General features: G+C 35.6%; 1 protein-coding gene across 5 annotated transcripts in view; it reads right to left on the bottom strand.

The window, feature by feature from the left end:
• Nucleotides 1-361: 361 nt before the first annotated feature.
• The window catches only part of RNF152 (ring finger protein 152), a 114,843-nt gene continuing 98,251 nt past the window's right edge, over nt 362-16,953 (bottom strand). For all 5 annotated transcript variants that reach the window (XM_056824250.1, XM_056824248.1, XM_056824246.1 and 2 more), the window contains one exon: nt 362-9,527. In XM_056824250.1, the coding sequence (XP_056680228.1) occupies nt 8,751-9,365 (615 nt within the window). In that variant the 5' untranslated portion in view covers nt 9,366-9,527 and the 3' untranslated portion in view covers nt 362-8,750. The remainder of the gene's footprint in view (nt 9,528-16,953) is intronic.

Here is a 16,953-nt window from a genome sequence, read left to right as displayed (position 1 = left end):
GCTGGGCCTGAATGCACAGAAGTTCACATGGAGGTGCCCTCACTAGAGCTCCCACCGAGAACCAACCCAGAAGACCTTTGCAGGATTTCTGAAAACATCGGTCAGGGCATGGCATACTGTCCAAATTCAAGTCTCAGCAACATGTTTTGCATGTGGACTTTACAAAACCCATAAAGACGGCTTTCTTTGGCCTTTCTGAGGGCCACTTGAAAGTTAGATCCACTCTCAAAAACCTTGGCTCAGAAATTACATTTTGCTTTATTTCTACCCAAGCCTATTAGTGTAACTGATGGATAAAAATTCCAGCCAATTTTTTTCCTTATGGAAAAAATAACAATAAAAACTACTAGTCCATTTGAAATCATTTTAAGAATTTTAATCATAACAAATGTTTTAACAGTTGTCATAAAACCAACATTACCACATATACAAAGGACAAGACATCAGTTTGGCATACAAAAATACCATATATTAAAATAGGGATTAGTGGGGGAAAAAACGAAGGACTTTCTAAGACACCATCTATGACAGAAAGAGCAAGCAAAGAATGCTTTTAAGACATTCAGATTTATAAACAGCAGCTTCATATCCCCTTTACAAAGTCAATATTTGGCAACATTTGGACAATATTTCTACACAGCCCGGCAGCTCATATATCTGTAGGGCTACTTAGCCCTTTAAAGAAAAGCTTCTAAAATAAATTATCCACATTATTGCAAATGAAACATGTCACAGACTTGAGTTAACAGCCTCTGAGCAGTATTAATCTGAGCTATTTGACTGGAATATTATCAACTGGAGAAAACTAGAGAAGAGTAGGGAATCTACAAATGGAGCAGTGAAGTCTCCAAGACTTAGGGGAGAAGTTTGGGTGGCCCAGAACTGGAACCAACTTCACACTTGCATATAGCAAATAATTTAAACATATACACAGTAAAACAAGAGGGAAAAGAGAAAGAGAGAACCTCCAAAATATTTAAAAATGAGTTTCCCCAAATCCAATCACAATTCTCTCTTTAAGTCAATTTATGAATATGCAAAGGAACACGGAATAAGCTGTGCAAGGAGGCAGGGGGTGTCTGTATTGTTCAGTACAAATTGCCTTGGTCATGTGTCTGAAATTTGCCAGGGTATTAGCAACCTAAGTAATGAAAATCTGTACAAGAGGGGCCCAATCTGACTCCCTTTTTGATTGCTGGCATAATTCAAATCCTCTCAGCTTCTCTATAACTCAAATCCTCTCAGTCTCTCCAGTTAGCACATTCTGAACATGCTATTCATTTTCAAGTCATTTAAGATCCTGGCTGACACAAGAGGGTTACTGAACAGATGCTTCTGTACCCCATCTAGTTTTGTTATGAGTTTTTCCCCCCACAATTGCATTTTGCTAGTCATCTTAGAATCGAACAACTGCAAAATTTATTTTAGCCATTACTACTAGACTTTACTACTTTTAAGGACTTGTTTTCCTTCTCACAGGGTACTTCCCCACACACTGGCTTTGGATAAACCATACCCCATAGTCAGGCTAAGTCTCAGAAAAGCCCTACAAAGAATATTTTAGAACCAATACAAGGGTAGTGCCACCATGCAATTCATTGCTAATAAAATATAGCATAGATGGCACCACCTGCCTCTTTGATCTTTTCCCTCCATTTCCACTCTTTTCCTCACTGATATTATCTGTTGTTAATACTTGAGGATTATCAGACTGTAAACTTTAAATTAAAAAGTGAGGGCCCCTTTGGAAATAGCCTTGGATACCACAATAGCCCATATGCTTGGGAATTTGCTACAAATGAATAGATTTAATTTTTTTTAATTGGACTACTATTTCTATAGTCAATTATGATGTGTTGTTTCATAACATCTTCAAGAATAAGAAAAAAAGTCACACTGTGGCAAACTTTAAAAGGTCCTTTAATATTTTGCCCAGTATATTGCAAAGTGATTGCCCATAAAATATACTAGTAATACTAACAATAACTTTGATTTCAAGAATGTAGTATTATCCAGAGAGCACAGAACCCACTTTACCATCATGGTGTCTTTTAAGTGAAAATACACAGCAGTGCAAGCTCTGAAATGCACTTTTACAAAACAATGGCCTCTAATGTGAGGTAAACTTTAAAAGATCATTCACACTTCAAGAGTTCAACAAAAGTCACGTGCTGCCATCTTCACTGAAGAGTCCCCCGAAAAGCCACTTGGAGGCAAAGAATTAAATCCCAATGTGGTTATATTCTGCCTTGAACAATTGCTGCCTTGCCAAAAATTGATACAGTATGACCAAAATCTCCAAAAACACATAGATTTTTTTTTATTACATACCCACTCCCTGCAGTAGTTAAAGACACCAAAAGAGCCCACAACAATTGGCTAATAAATTATCTGTACATCCAAACTCATTGAAGTACGTAAAAATCACAACCTGGCGGTACCACATTCCCATCCGGATTTTATACATAATTGGCAGCACATGACTAAAAACTAAAACCTGTTCAGTTGACATATTTTATAACTTTTACAGTACATGGAACTAAAGCATAAACATATATTCTGATGCTTGGCTATGTCAAAAAATCTATTTAATTTCCACTAATATGCTCTTCAAAAATGTTTTGAGATTTTAAAAAAGCAGAAGAGCATGACAGCCAATGTACAGCCTTAAAATACATAGTGCCAAGTAACCTTTTTTACTTCTTGAACTAAATAAATAATAAGCTTCATTTTCCTCTTGTCTTTCAAGTGTAAAATCCAGGTTATATTAAGGGCACTGATGAAAAGAGCAACCAAAAGACGCTAGCTCTACTAAAAACAAGTAGCCCATCAATCGTTGGCCCTCTTTGTTCAGGATCCACGGGTTTGTTTCATCCATTTACACATTTCATTTGGTTTATCTATTTGCATTAGTATTTCCCCGTTAGATTATAAGCTTCTAGAGGACAGGGGCAGTTTTGTTCTTGACTTTGTGTTCTTGGCACCTAGAATAACATTTTGAACCCAACAGATGCTTAACAAATACTATTTGGGGATTACATTTTTCAAAGCAGTGCAAGTTCCAGTCTAAGCGAAATCAATTACTAGAAAGAAAGGATTTGGTAAGAGATATAAAGTGGATCTGGAGAAGACATGGCTGAAGGGGATAAGAAATGAGTTTTCTTAATGCATTCTCTTCTTGTATGGCTTCCAATGAAATAAAGTCAAATGAAAATAAATCAGAGATCCAGTAAAGAAAACAAATATTTAAAAAAAGAGGGAGAACCTCAAAACATTTATCTATAATTCTCAGAAATGCACTTCTAAAAATAATTATTTATTAGAAGTGCCAAGGGTTTCTGCAGAAAGAAAAAAAAACTATTGAAGTTAAATGACAAATTGTGTTACTAACACTAACTAGCAGTATGACTTTAAGCAAGTGGTTTGATATATCTAAAGTCTCAGTTTTTTTCCTTTATAAGTTGACTTACAGAGTTAAATGGCTTAAATGGAGGTTGGAGTAGATATTCTTTAAGGTCTTAAAGCTATAAAAATCCCAAGACTATTCTTGAGTTATCACTTTTTCATCATAGCTATTATTAGCCCCACTAAAATATTAACAAAATTAGTACTTGTTCTGAACAATTCAAAAGAAAACCAAGAAAGGAAGTCAATTCCTAATAGGATGGCATAGAGAAGAGTTTTGACCTTATCTTTTAAAAAAGTGACAAGTCATAGAAAAATCAAATCAATCCAAAAGGGAGAAAAATAAAACAAATGCTTAGTTTATTATATTTCAGGATAATGATCATTTGTTGTTCAGCTGTGTTCTGACTCTTCCTGACCCCTTTTGAAGGTCCTTGGTAAAGATAATGGAGTAGTTTGCCATCCCCTTTTCCAGCTCATTTGAAAGATGAGGAGACTGAAGCAAATAGGGTAAGTGACATGTCCAGGGTCACACAGCTATGAATCTAAGGTCAGATTTGAATTTAGGAAGATGGGTCTTCTTGATTCTATCCATCGTACCTCCTAGCTCTACACAATAAATAATAAAGATATTAACCCATTTTAACATAAATATTACTACTCTGAAATAGACTATAAAGGGAAGTATGGAAAATATCCTTTTAAGACACAGGAGACCTAGAATTATCATACTGTATAGCCTTTAGGGGAGAAGTTGGTCTTCATATAGGGATGAATAAAATGACATGAATTCTTATTTTCTGATCTAATTACCATCATCCCTGGACTGTTCAATTTTGTCCTTTGTTCGTTACAGAAGTATTCCTATAGTGAAGTTTTGTTTTGTTTTTGTAAATCAGAAAACTCCTTAGGATGAATCAAGTATTATGAGAATGAAACAAGGGAAGGAATTTATTAGAATATCAATGGGAGGTTACAAATCCTCAATTCTTTCACAGAGAAATGAAATATAAATCTGAAAAGTCCTCTACTTAGTCCTCTCTTTAAAATGCAAAATAGTATTTGTTTCCATTAGCATCTAAAATTTATTTATACATATACATCTACATACAAATATACACAGGCAAACCTAGCACAACCACATCTAGCTGGTAGGTTTTAAAAATAATCAAGACAACTAAAGAGCTTTTCTAATAAAACACTTCAGAAATGCTCTAACTCTTGAATTCTCATACTGACTAGAGCTAAATGCATCTTATTAAAACACCAATGCACCTAGAAGCAGGGAAGGAGATAAGTGAGAGATGAATAGGTTACCTTACTCATTCATTAGACATTAATCTGGGGGCCACAAAATTCCGAAACAATTTCACATCATAGACCATGCACAGCTTGTAAGCCAAAACATTTTAGAGCCATTGCTTAATGACAAGATATTTGGCAAAGAGGTATCACACATTTGTCTAATAAGCCTTTTATCATACCTTTGCTAAAAAATCCCATGTGTAGAGAGAGGAATAAGAGACATTTGAAGCCTGTTTTGTTTGTTGACACAAATTAACTAATAACCATGTGAGGAACTTCAATGGACCTTTGCCCTTAAATACTTGTCCATCAATAGCCCCAAGAGGAAAATAAGTCGGATTTTTAGCTACATATTACCCAGTCTTTCACAAGAACTAAGGTCTCATAACTCAGTCTCAAAAGTGCAACTCCATAAATAATGCCAACATGATTAACTAGAATATGATGACAGCTTCTGCTGGGTCCCATGATTTAAATCAATCTAAAGTTTAATTTCATAGTTTTTCATTTTGTTTAAAGAAACCTAAATATCTTAAAGTTTTCTAGTCATCAGGCATTAGTGTTCTGAAACAGAAAAACTTTACTGTCATTACTCATGCCTGCTACAATTGACCATACCTACCATGATCAAGCAAAATGTTGTGGAGGTTTGGGGTTGAAAAAATTACTCTTGAATCGAGTGTTCTTTTGCTAATACTGTATTTATAGCGAGTGATGTTCACTGATAAAGAACAAACTTCATGCTCTTGATTGCTGAATATTTACAAGACACCTAGTCCTTTACATATCATTTAAACACTATAAAAAGGACTAGTATGCAATTTTAAAACCCTGCATTACAAAATCACATCATTTGAGTTTACTTTCAATGAAATTATTTCAATTAACTTTCTTTCAATTAACTTAACAATTAAAATAACCAAAAAAAAAAAAAAACCTTTTGCTTCCCAGAGATAAGATAAAAATAAAATCATAAATCAAACAAAGAAAACAGCTGGATCCCTGAAGTTAAAACATCACCATTGGAAATCCAGGAGGGTGTCTACCTATGGAAAACCAGGCAGAATAAAATACAAATAAGTACTCTGCTTCTGTTTTCTTGTACAATGGAATGAGGGAAAAAGACCAAAGTCAGACCCAAATTCTATTCCTGACTCTGCTACAGAACAGTTGGGCAGTGTCTCTGTGAAATGATTTCACTACTCTCTGGAGCTGTTCTCAATTCTAAAGGAAGGAGTTGGGTGTAAATGATTTCTGTGATTCCTCCCAGCCCAAACATTCAATTTTTTAAATAAGTTTGTTCAAGTCTGCATTTGAGGAACAAGAAGTTGTTTTGGTGTGAAGATCACTGTGTACATAAATCCTGTCATTTTAGTCAGACTATATGGAAAGCAGAAGTTTCGGCTGGGTTGGCTGTATCACTGGTAACTATCACAGCAGAAGTGAATTCAAATATCGGAGGCCAAAATGAATTTTATAGGTCCATTAGTTTTTTTTTTAAACACCTAACTATCCACAAATGAAAATAAATATGATACACGGGTACACAAATAACTTCAGGCAGAATCCACTTAAAAACATTTCAAGAGTAATGAGAATTTTTTTATCTCAATTTCCCAAAGTTGAATAAAGTAGCAAGACCCACCATCTATCACAGACTAAATTACTTTTACATTGTGTAAGTGCAAAGTCAGAACTAGTTCTTCAATGATTTTTATTGTAGGGTCTCATACTAAGAAACAGAGAACAACATCCTATTGTAGGTTAAAGTCTAAAATAACCTACTTCATAAGGGAAATACTAGGTCATATGTTATACTACAAGGCAGTCCATTTCTACACACTATACACAAGCACATTCAGCCTCCAACATTTTCAAAAATGTAGCATGGCTTAAAATAAGAAGTGTAAGGATCTTCTGAAATTTAACACTTTGTAAAAAGAAAAATGCAGCATTTCCCAATTTGCTTATGTAATAGAAATAAGCAAATGTCTAGGTTAGAAATTTAGGTCAAACATGCATTACAGTATCCTGGGAGAGTGTGAGAAATTGACACTAACCCAACAGTCTACTGTATTATATAACATAGGATAGCATTCGACTAATGTGATACCTAAATTAGTAATTCCAAATAATTCCCAGATTATTTGTTGTATAATGCCCAATGAGTTATACAATATGGCATTTAGACCCAATTTCTTCTTTCTTTCCAAACAAATTTCCTAAATATCTCAAGGAAAGGAATTGGACACTCAGCAAGCCTAATTCTGTACCATGAAGAAGAAATCAATATGAAAATAGTCACACCAATATTCCCCAACACTATCCTTTTTGTGTCATTACAATGTCTTATAGGACATGAACTCTACTACATTGTTGTACATAGGGTTAATGTGCTGAGAGATAATAATCAAGTGAGTAAACACAAAAAAATTAATTTGTTCCATAATTTTACAAACTACATTTCCAAATGTGGTTATTAGGGACTTGCCTGTCAGTTTCTATCTCTCCCCATTTTCCTTGGTTCAGTGGAACACGAAGAGAGATATTCACAAGTTAAGTCCTATTCATATGTTATTTGCTTTACCAAATCCATATAAAATTAGAATTGTCAAGCCTGTGGCTTTATTTTTTTTTTTTTGGTTAGAAAAAAATGGCAATGGCTAAAGATTTATCATTAAATATTAGGCCCTCCTTTATGGGCCTAATAATGCCAACAAATATGACATACTATACAGTGAATTTTTCATTTCAAATAGGAATGTATGAAGCTAAATTACCTTGCCACCTTTCTTAACATATGGGTGCTTTCTTTTGTACTGACATTTGCTCTTCTATTTTTGTACCAATAATTTTTAAAAATGTGGCTCTAAATGGCTTTGTCACCCTGCCCACATTGCCTTCCAAAGAACCATCCTGTAATGGGTACTTATCCATAAGCCCAGATCTTTTATAAACTGACCATACCTACCACCATTTAATATTCCAGGGGGAAAATGAAAATATCACCTCTTATTTTTGCCATATCTCCAACGCCAAACTCAAATACAGGAGAAGAGGATTATGGTGATATGTGTGCATTTCTTCATAAAAATAATTGTTTTCCCATGATGTAACTTCTTGAAAAATTTCCCTCATGTCCATAAAGGTCTAGCATCCCAAATCCTTACTGAAAAGATTTTAAAACCTGAGGTAAATAAAACACACAGGTGTGTGCACATCTGTATATACACACACATATATTTACACTTCTGATCCTTGTCTCACAAAATGGCTTGAGAGGAAAAAAAATACACAAATTTTCTACAGTAATAAATCTCTCCTTCCTTGCTATTTGTTTTTATTGCTTCCCTATAGGGCTTTGTACTTTAACAAACATATAACTTTAACTACAGATAAAGACAAAAGGATAGTGCATGACAACACATCACACATGAAACAATCCCCCCACCCCAATTATTTGTTCTGAAAAACTATAGTCCATTTAACTTATTTTAATTTAGGTGCAATTCCAAAGGTATAAAAAGGCCTTATCACTAAATCAAGACTGAGTTCTTGTTTTACAACAGTTTCCATCATGTGAAAAAGAAGTAAAAGAAGAAAAAAAAGGAAACCAGCATTGCATACCTGTTACATTGATTCTCATGTTTAATTCTACTTCTATACATAGCATTTTGATTTTAATCTACTGCATTTAGAGATCACATCATATATACTTGTACAGTATAACATCTAGGTAGAATATGTTTTACCATGATAAAATCATAAATTACAGTTCATTTAATAAATTATTATGGTGATGCATGCAATCTCCTTCCAAGCTGTGACCATCACTCAGTACAGTTTGCCCCGTATCTTGTTGAGAGGTCCTGCATTCCGCCTTTTGGGTCCGTCTTCAGGTTATCAAGAGGCTCACCCAGTGCCCAGTGCCCTGCACCAATTGGTCAGTGTTGCCTTATACACCTCACTGTGATCCCATCACCAATACCTTCTCAACCCCTAAGTTGGCACACACATGGAATTCTACTTGGTGGCCTTCCTCAGCCACAGGAGATCACAGTGAAGCGCTTAGAAATGCAAGACATGTTGTGGAGGACGATGCCCAGCAGGAAAACCAGGACGCAGGCCACCAAAATCACGGTACACACCCCTGACCACGTGGAGCTTTTCACCACGCCCCTCCGGTCTGGCTCCTCCTCCATCACTGCATCTTGAGGCAGCGCCCCCTGCAGAGGCTGCTGTTCTGTCGGGATGGTCACCACGGTGACAGACTTTTGCTGGTTGCCCGGCAACAAGCGGCAGCCAATGTCTCCGGGCAATAACGCTCGCTCTTTGGAGATGGGCAAAGGGAGCATGTAACACCCATTGCTAGGAAGTTTGATGAAGACTGGAGTGTGCTCTGACGTGTGCGGGATGGCGATGACCGCAAGCACCTCGGGATCGTCGGGAAGCTGAGAGACGGAGAACCCCGGAGGAAGCTTGGTGATACCTCGACACCAGGGGCACCTCAGGTCCTTCTGGCTCGTCCTCATTTGCTGGAGGCAAACAGAACAGCAGGTATGTTTGCAGTCTAACAACTTGGGCCTCCGTCGAGGACTGTAATAATTGAAACAAATCTGACATTCCAGCAAAGAATCTTGGGAAAGGGTCTCCATCCTAATCTCGGCCAGGAGGGTGGGTCTCCTAGGAACTGATGAGTTAGTTTACGAGCTAAAGTAGGGTGGAGTTCTGCTCAGGATGCACTCTTTTTCTTGGTGTCCTTCCAATGCAGGAAAGTGACCAGGAAGTTCATAGGCATCTATCACACTTGGTCATGCCTGAAGGAAATACAGAACACAAGTAAGGTTAATTGAAGAAGTGCACCCTAAATCGGGAAGAGAATGGGTGTCTGTGTATATGTTTTCACACACACACACAAAATTTCATACCACCCAAGAATTTCTTTCCATCCAGAAATAGAAAATGAGATTTATAGCAGCCAGACACCTCCCTCCATCTCCCACACCCAGAAAATCACTAGTTGTTTTCAATCTTAACCTTTTCTTCACAAAAACCTTCAAGAGCATAAATCTAAATTAAATCTTGACAACGAGTAAGGATCTAAAAGTGTTTCTACCAATAAAATGGTGGACTGCTCTGGACATACAGAAAGTAATGTGAATGAAAGCTACGTGTACATGCCAAGGCAATTCTATGCTTCAAATAGGTTCCTGAGGACAATGAGATTTATTTTTAAATAGGTCATTAATCAATAAAATAAAATAAAATAAATCAATAAAAATTGATTTTTAAATAAGTAGGGCCCTTAGCTCCCCTGGGAAATTAACTTCACACACACACACACACATACACATTTCCACATTTTTACAGGGATCCAAGTTCCCTTTCGTGCTAGAAGAATATCCTAAGGACATCAAAGAATTGATAAATTTCCCAAAGATACTTCCTTAATTCCTGAAATCTACAAAACTCATCTATATTTTTATCATTTGGTGGGGTTTCCTTGTTTCACCAATAGTATTTTGAAGTTTGCAAAGCACTTTACTTATGTCTTATTTGAGTCTCATAACAATCTTCAGGATGATTCTATATACAATATTACCTCCATTTTATAGATGAGGAAACTGGTGCTGAAGAAGATTAAGTGACTCTTTGTGTTTCCCCATTAAATGTCTGAGTGACAGAGGTAGTAGGCATTCAGACTCTCCTAAGAGATAATTTTTCTCTCATCTTTGTGACTTCGTCACCCAAAGACTGTTTTTAACCTATGAATCAATTGATAAGTATTTATTAAGCACCTATGTATCAGTTTTTATGTCAGATACTGGGATTACAGAGAAAAAAAACAGAGAATTCTACCATCAAAAATCTTCACATTCTATCAAAACAACATACATATATCAATAAAAAACATATGAAATGTAAATATGAAGAAAATTTGAGGTGGAAGAAAGTACTGGCAGCTGCGGTGGTGAAGGGAGATAGAAAGAATGTGACCTTAAACTTCAAAGACCTAAGTAATGAGTGAGAATTGCCTTCAGATAGGACAGGAAATTATCCATGCAAAAGACAAGAGTGGAGATGAAAGGGTGAGGAATGGCAAGAAACAGGCACCCAGGTATATTCCAGCAAAGCAAACAACAAACACTTCTTAAGTGCTTATGTTCTGGGACAATGGAAAGAGTGCAGACTTTGAAGTCAAGACAATTTGGGGTTCAAATCTTCACTTTGATGCTTCTTATCTACGTGACCTTAAGCAAGTCTCAACCTCCCAGAATATCAGTTTCTTCATCTTGCAGATGAAGAGGTCATATTAGATGCCTTCTAAGGTTCCTTCCAACTCTGAATCTCTGATCCAAGCCCCAATTGAATTTGAGTGAGTGTAAAAGGGGGAAATAATGTAGAAACAAGGACTAGGTTGGGAATGACTTAAAATGTCAATAAATAGAGGAATCTTATATTTGACCCCAAGCAATTTTGTTTTTGTTTTTGTTTTTAAAAGCTTAGCTTCTGTCTTAGACTCGATACTAAAGTATAGTTCCTGAGGCAGAAGAACAGTAAGAGATAGGCAATTGGGGTGAAGTATATGAGGACAGATTTGAATCCAGAATCTTCCATCTCCAGGCCTGATTCTCTATCTACTGAGCCCACAGCTTCCCCCAAGCAAAGAGCTTTTAATGCAGTATTAAACGTATTAATGCAGTATTAAACAGGAATATCCCTTCCATGGCTGTAAGGAGTATGGAATATGAATCGCAAAAGAGAGACTTTGGGGAGGTCAAATGGAGATTAAATATAAAAGTTCCAGCAAGAGGTAATGATAACCTTGAGGACCTGACTGACTACAGAGAAGGGAATGGATGTTAGATATGTTGTAGAGGTTAAGTCAACAGGACTTGGCAACTGATCAAATATGAGGGACAAGGGGAAAGTGAGGAATCGAGTATAAACTCCATACTACAAGCTGAGATGACTGGGAGCCATGGAGACAGCAAGAAGTCTGGTAGCACTTTTCATAGAAATAAAGAAAAATGGAAAGAATGGTGGAGAGGAACATAATGACATGTGTTGGCAGGTTGAGTTTGAGGTGCCTGCAGGACATCTAATGTCCGGGAATTGTCCTCACAAATGTTTCTAATAGATTTGTATCACTTTAATATCTATATGATTTCATCTATACAACATATGAATAGAATATTTCTTGTACAAATAGCTTTAAAATTCCTTACAATAATTATGATTCTGGAGGACTCATGATGAAGCATCCTCTCTACCACCTGACAGAATAAAGACTAAGCTATATATATATACACACACATGTATATGCCCCATGTGTGTATATTTACACATATGTATATGTGTGCATGTATAAATATATATTTGGACATAGGCACAGAAAGATGGGAGCAAAAGAAAGTGCATTTTCTTTGACTGAAAATAAGGAAATTTTGATTTTTAAAATTCCTAAAAATAACCAATCAAAAAGGATCATTTTCCCCTTTCTACTCCATTATTCTGCCTGATTTTATCTCCTTTTCTGAACCAAAAGCACATGTGACAAAACCAAATGCTGGTTGGCATTATAAACTTAAATTTTGGTCACCTCTTTATCCTGTTTCATCTCTTTCCTAAATGCAAGAGGAAAACTTCTGCCAGATCAGATACTCTCTGATCATTATCAACTGTTGTGTGGTTATGTGCTCATTAATTAAACATTCCTGCAAGCTTGGCATGATTTTCATTTAACTGAATTCCATCTTCAGTCTGGCATCTATGGTCTATAATCCAGAGAAGCCCTTTGGTTCTTAGGACGTAGTGATAGAGTGGCAAGAGTATTAGACTTGGAGCCTGGATTTGAATCTAGGATCAAATACTTTTTTAGCTGTGGTGACCATGAGCATCCCTCAAAAAAACTCTCTGAACTTCAGACTCAGAGGGAGTTTCCTCCCATAGAAATACCCCAAACCAATGAAATCATAGAAAGTACTTATTAAGTGCCTGCTAGGTACTTTATGAATTGCTGAACTCATTAGCTATTTATCAAAGGATGTCCTAATTACGGTCTATTGTCTTGTCAATATGGTGTCTGTTGCATATCATTGACTATAAAAATAGACTGTCAGGCAATAGGTGAAATACATAATTCAATAAGGGAAGATCCAATTAGATGGAACAGCAAGGACAAGATGACAGGTACATATTCTGGGAATTTGGGAAGGACTTTATCAGATAGTGACTGTATTTACTTCACAATTTGGGGTACAAAGGGAAATAATCTCTACTTACAAAAATATTTATAATAGCTCTTTTTGGTTCATCTAGTGACAAAGAACTAGAACCTAAGGGGTGACATTGGTTAGAGAATGGCTGAACAAATTATGGCATATAAATATAATGGAATACTATTGTCCATAAGACATTATAAGGATCTAATTTTAGAGATTCCTGGTGACTTGAATGAAGTGAGCAGAACCTAAAGAACAATTTATACAATTACAACATTAAGGAAACAAACAAACTGAAAGATTTAAGAACTGTGATGAACATAAAAATGAACCATGATACCAGAAGGCCAACATGTGTGACAGAGGCTGGCACTAAAGAAAAAGTGTAAATATGCTACCCATTTCCTGACACAGAGATGCGAGACAAAATATGTTTTGGACATGGTCAGTGAGGATTTGTTTTGCTTGATTATGCCTATTTATTACAAATGTTTTGTTTGGTGATGTGAATGTGTAGGTAGAGATATGTGTACACATAGGTGGGTGGCAGCAAATAAATTTTTGTTAGTTAAAAAGAAAACAATTTTTTAAAAAACCCTTATTCTGGCACATGATTGTGGTAGAATACTACTGAATGTAAGAAATGAAGCACAGGTTACTTTTGGAAAAACATGGAAAGACCTACATGATGTGAGGAATGAAATTAATAGAACCAAAAGAACATTATACACAGAAACAGAAATACCATCTGAAGAATGACCTGTGTATGTCCACTTCCAAAGAAAGAACTGATAAATGGAATTAAGACATAGTTTAATATATGCATGTATATTTTTGTCAAATGATGCCTTCTCTAATAGGAGGAGATGAGAGGAGGGAGCTAATTGGGTATCTTAATATAATAAACAAATTAATACATTTTAATTTTTTTAAAGCCCTTACCTTCTGTCTTAGAATCATTCTAAGTGTAGGTTCTAGCAGAAGAGCAGTAAGGGCTGGACAATTTGGGGTTAAATGACTTACCCAGGGTCACCTGGGTAATGACCACCCAGATGGTGGTAGATTCACGTAGGTATCAGAAATCTGATCTGGGTATACTGTGACCATGCCACCTATCAAATATTATTCAGGGGGCAGCTGGGTAGCTCAGTGGATTGAGAGCCAGACCTAGAGACAGGAGGTTCAAATCTGGCCCTTACCACTGCCTTGGAACTAATACATAGTATTAATTCTAATTCTAAAATGGAAGATAAGGGTTTAAATATATATATGTTATTCTGTGCCTTCAGTCTATACAGCATTGGGCTAGGCACTTTCTTGCCCAAAAATATTTACTGGTTCCCTGGGACAGACACATCATTTGAGCAGCCATCCTCCCAAAAATTTCCTCCCATTATTGCCATTTTTACACAGAGGAAACTTCTTTAAATTTAAATTTTATTACTTCTATACTTCCATTCATTGAGCCCAAACATAACGAAAATATCCTTTTTAAGACCAGAGAAAAGTTAGAGCCTCAAAAAAGTTAGTATTTTCAGAACTTAGATTTTTAAAGTATTTTGACAGGAGAATCTCTAATGTATAAATCATTTCATTCTATATTAATCCATGCTGCAGTGCATTCCAATTTATTTTCTAGGGCATAATTAGTGATGATGATGATTAGTTAGGTAAAGAGAAGGGAATTTATGAAGCTGTAGACCGAATCTAATGATGAATCATTCTTTCCCCCTTTTGTCATGAACTAGAAAGTCCTGAGTGAACTTAGTAGAAAGAGGGGGAAAAAAAAAGAAGTGACTAAATAGGTTAGCAGACACTCATGTATAATTTCAAATGTGGCACAGGAAAGCAAATTTTGGTGAGTTGTGAATTGCTTTTTTGGCTTTATTTTTCTAAGAGATAAAGGTTGTAGTATTCAAATCTTGAATAAATAGAAATTGAGTACTTTTACAGCTCATTCACATAGTACTCAATTTGATTCTTCTAGAATGAGAAACATTATATAGGTATCACATATATAATGTATGTATTTTACATAAATATAAAAACATTTCACATACATGTCTGTGTATATGTGTATAAGTAGAGACACATGGCAGTCTGTAAACCTTCAAGTGCTGCATAAAGGCTCTAATGTCTTTATATAGGAAACTAAGTGACACAGTGAATATTTTTGGACCTGGAGTTCAGGAAGACTCAAGTTCAAAGCTGACCTCAGACATTAAATAGCTGTGTAACCCTGAGCAAGTCACAACTGCCACATGTCTGAGTTTCCTCATTTACAAAATGGGAATCATAACACTCACGATTATTGTGAGGATAAAATAGGGATAATGAGAGCATAATGTTTACAAAGTATTTTGCAAACCATAAAGAATTATATAAATGCTAGCTATTATAATTAATAATATAAACTATAAGGATTAAGACAATGTCAAAACTTGAATGATCAGAACAAAAGCACACCTTAATTTTGCGATTGATATCTTGAAAAAAATTGCCACAGAAAAAGGCCCACAGTGGATTAAAAAAAAAAAAGCTTTTTGAGACTACTAGGAAACATTTCAATGTCTTTAGTTTCTTTTTTCCAACACAGAAATTTTTCTTCAGAATATTTTCATAAATAACATAATTTAAAACCTCTTCATAAAGCAACATTTTATAACACTTTTCATGAAATTTGCCAATGGTGATAGAATAAATGTATCCTATCTTAATTCCAGTCCTGGGAACATCTGACTAGAAAGGAATAAAATAAGTAACCCAGAAAAATGAAGGGGGTAGCCTAGATGACTTCTTACAGCTCTAAATTTTAAAATCTTATGATTCCATGCCTAGGTGCTCAGGAAAAGTCATATGTTTTGATTTAAATTAATGGCAATTTTGTTAACAATAATGATTCATCTTGAACCAGTTCCATGATTTCACATTGATTACATCTTAATAACCATTAACTATTTTAATGAATGGTTCTGTATGATGCCCTTTAACTTAACGACTCTGTTGATCCTTTCTAATCCTATAGAGAGAGAGGGCCAGGGAACAAACTATACTGTATTGTACCTCTTTTTCTCTTGAGTTTTATGATTTTTCTTAGGAATGCTGATCATATTAAGAAATAATACAGCAAAGTATTACAAATATTTAAGTGGGATTATACGAAGTAATTATAATTCTACTTATCTTAGTATTTCAGTAAACAAAAACTACTTATTTATGTTAGATCTTGGGAATCTCCAATTAGAAATACCAGTAGAAATTGCCTGAGTGGTAATAGATTTTCTAATAGCTATTCTGACATCTTGTTCATGAGCATCTGAGTCCTAATAAAAACTATTTCTAAACACAATTTTCGACAGTTTATGTCAACTTGTTTTATAGACCAATATTAGTTTAGATATTTTTTCCCTGGAAAATTGTGATTTTCTTGACCAATAAAGCTAAAACTCCACTGAGAATTCCTCATGGGTATTTTTTTTTCATAGGCCCTCCAAATGATTTCTGCCCTTTCCTCCTTGGTTGGATTGATTTGTTGTGTTAGTTCATGGTTGTAGGGTGGTGGAGAGTGAGGAGTCAAATATGATTCTGAGGTTGGAAAAATCTCTTTTATCTCTCATGTCTGTCTCTTGACACAGACATCACTTCAAGCCCTCATCATCTGTCTTGCTTGGACTGTTGCAACAGTTCCTAATTGGTCTCTGACTCAAATCTTTCCCCTCTCTAATCTATTCTCCACCCAATTGCCAAAGTTGTTTTCCTTTGGGCATGTTTTGAGAGAGAGGGAGAGAGAGAGAGGGAAAGAGAAAGAGAAAGAGAGACAGATAGACATACAGACAGACTGACTGACAGACAGAAAGAGAGATGGATGATATAAAAGATACATCTACACACAACACAATAGTAGATACATATAATTAATAAACCATTAAACGTATACATATTAGGGAAGTATGCTCAAGTCATTTTTAATGATAGAAGCATGTGATATAAGCGTCTGGTGATATGACAAAGGAGAGTT

The sequence above is a fragment of the Monodelphis domestica genome, chromosome 3, assembly GCF_027887165.1.
Source record: "Monodelphis domestica isolate mMonDom1 chromosome 3, mMonDom1.pri, whole genome shotgun sequence".
Classification (NCBI taxonomy): Eukaryota; Metazoa; Chordata; class Mammalia; order Didelphimorphia; family Didelphidae; genus Monodelphis; species Monodelphis domestica.
Note: the sequence above shows the minus strand (reverse complement) of the source record. Positions and strands in the feature narration are given on the sequence as shown.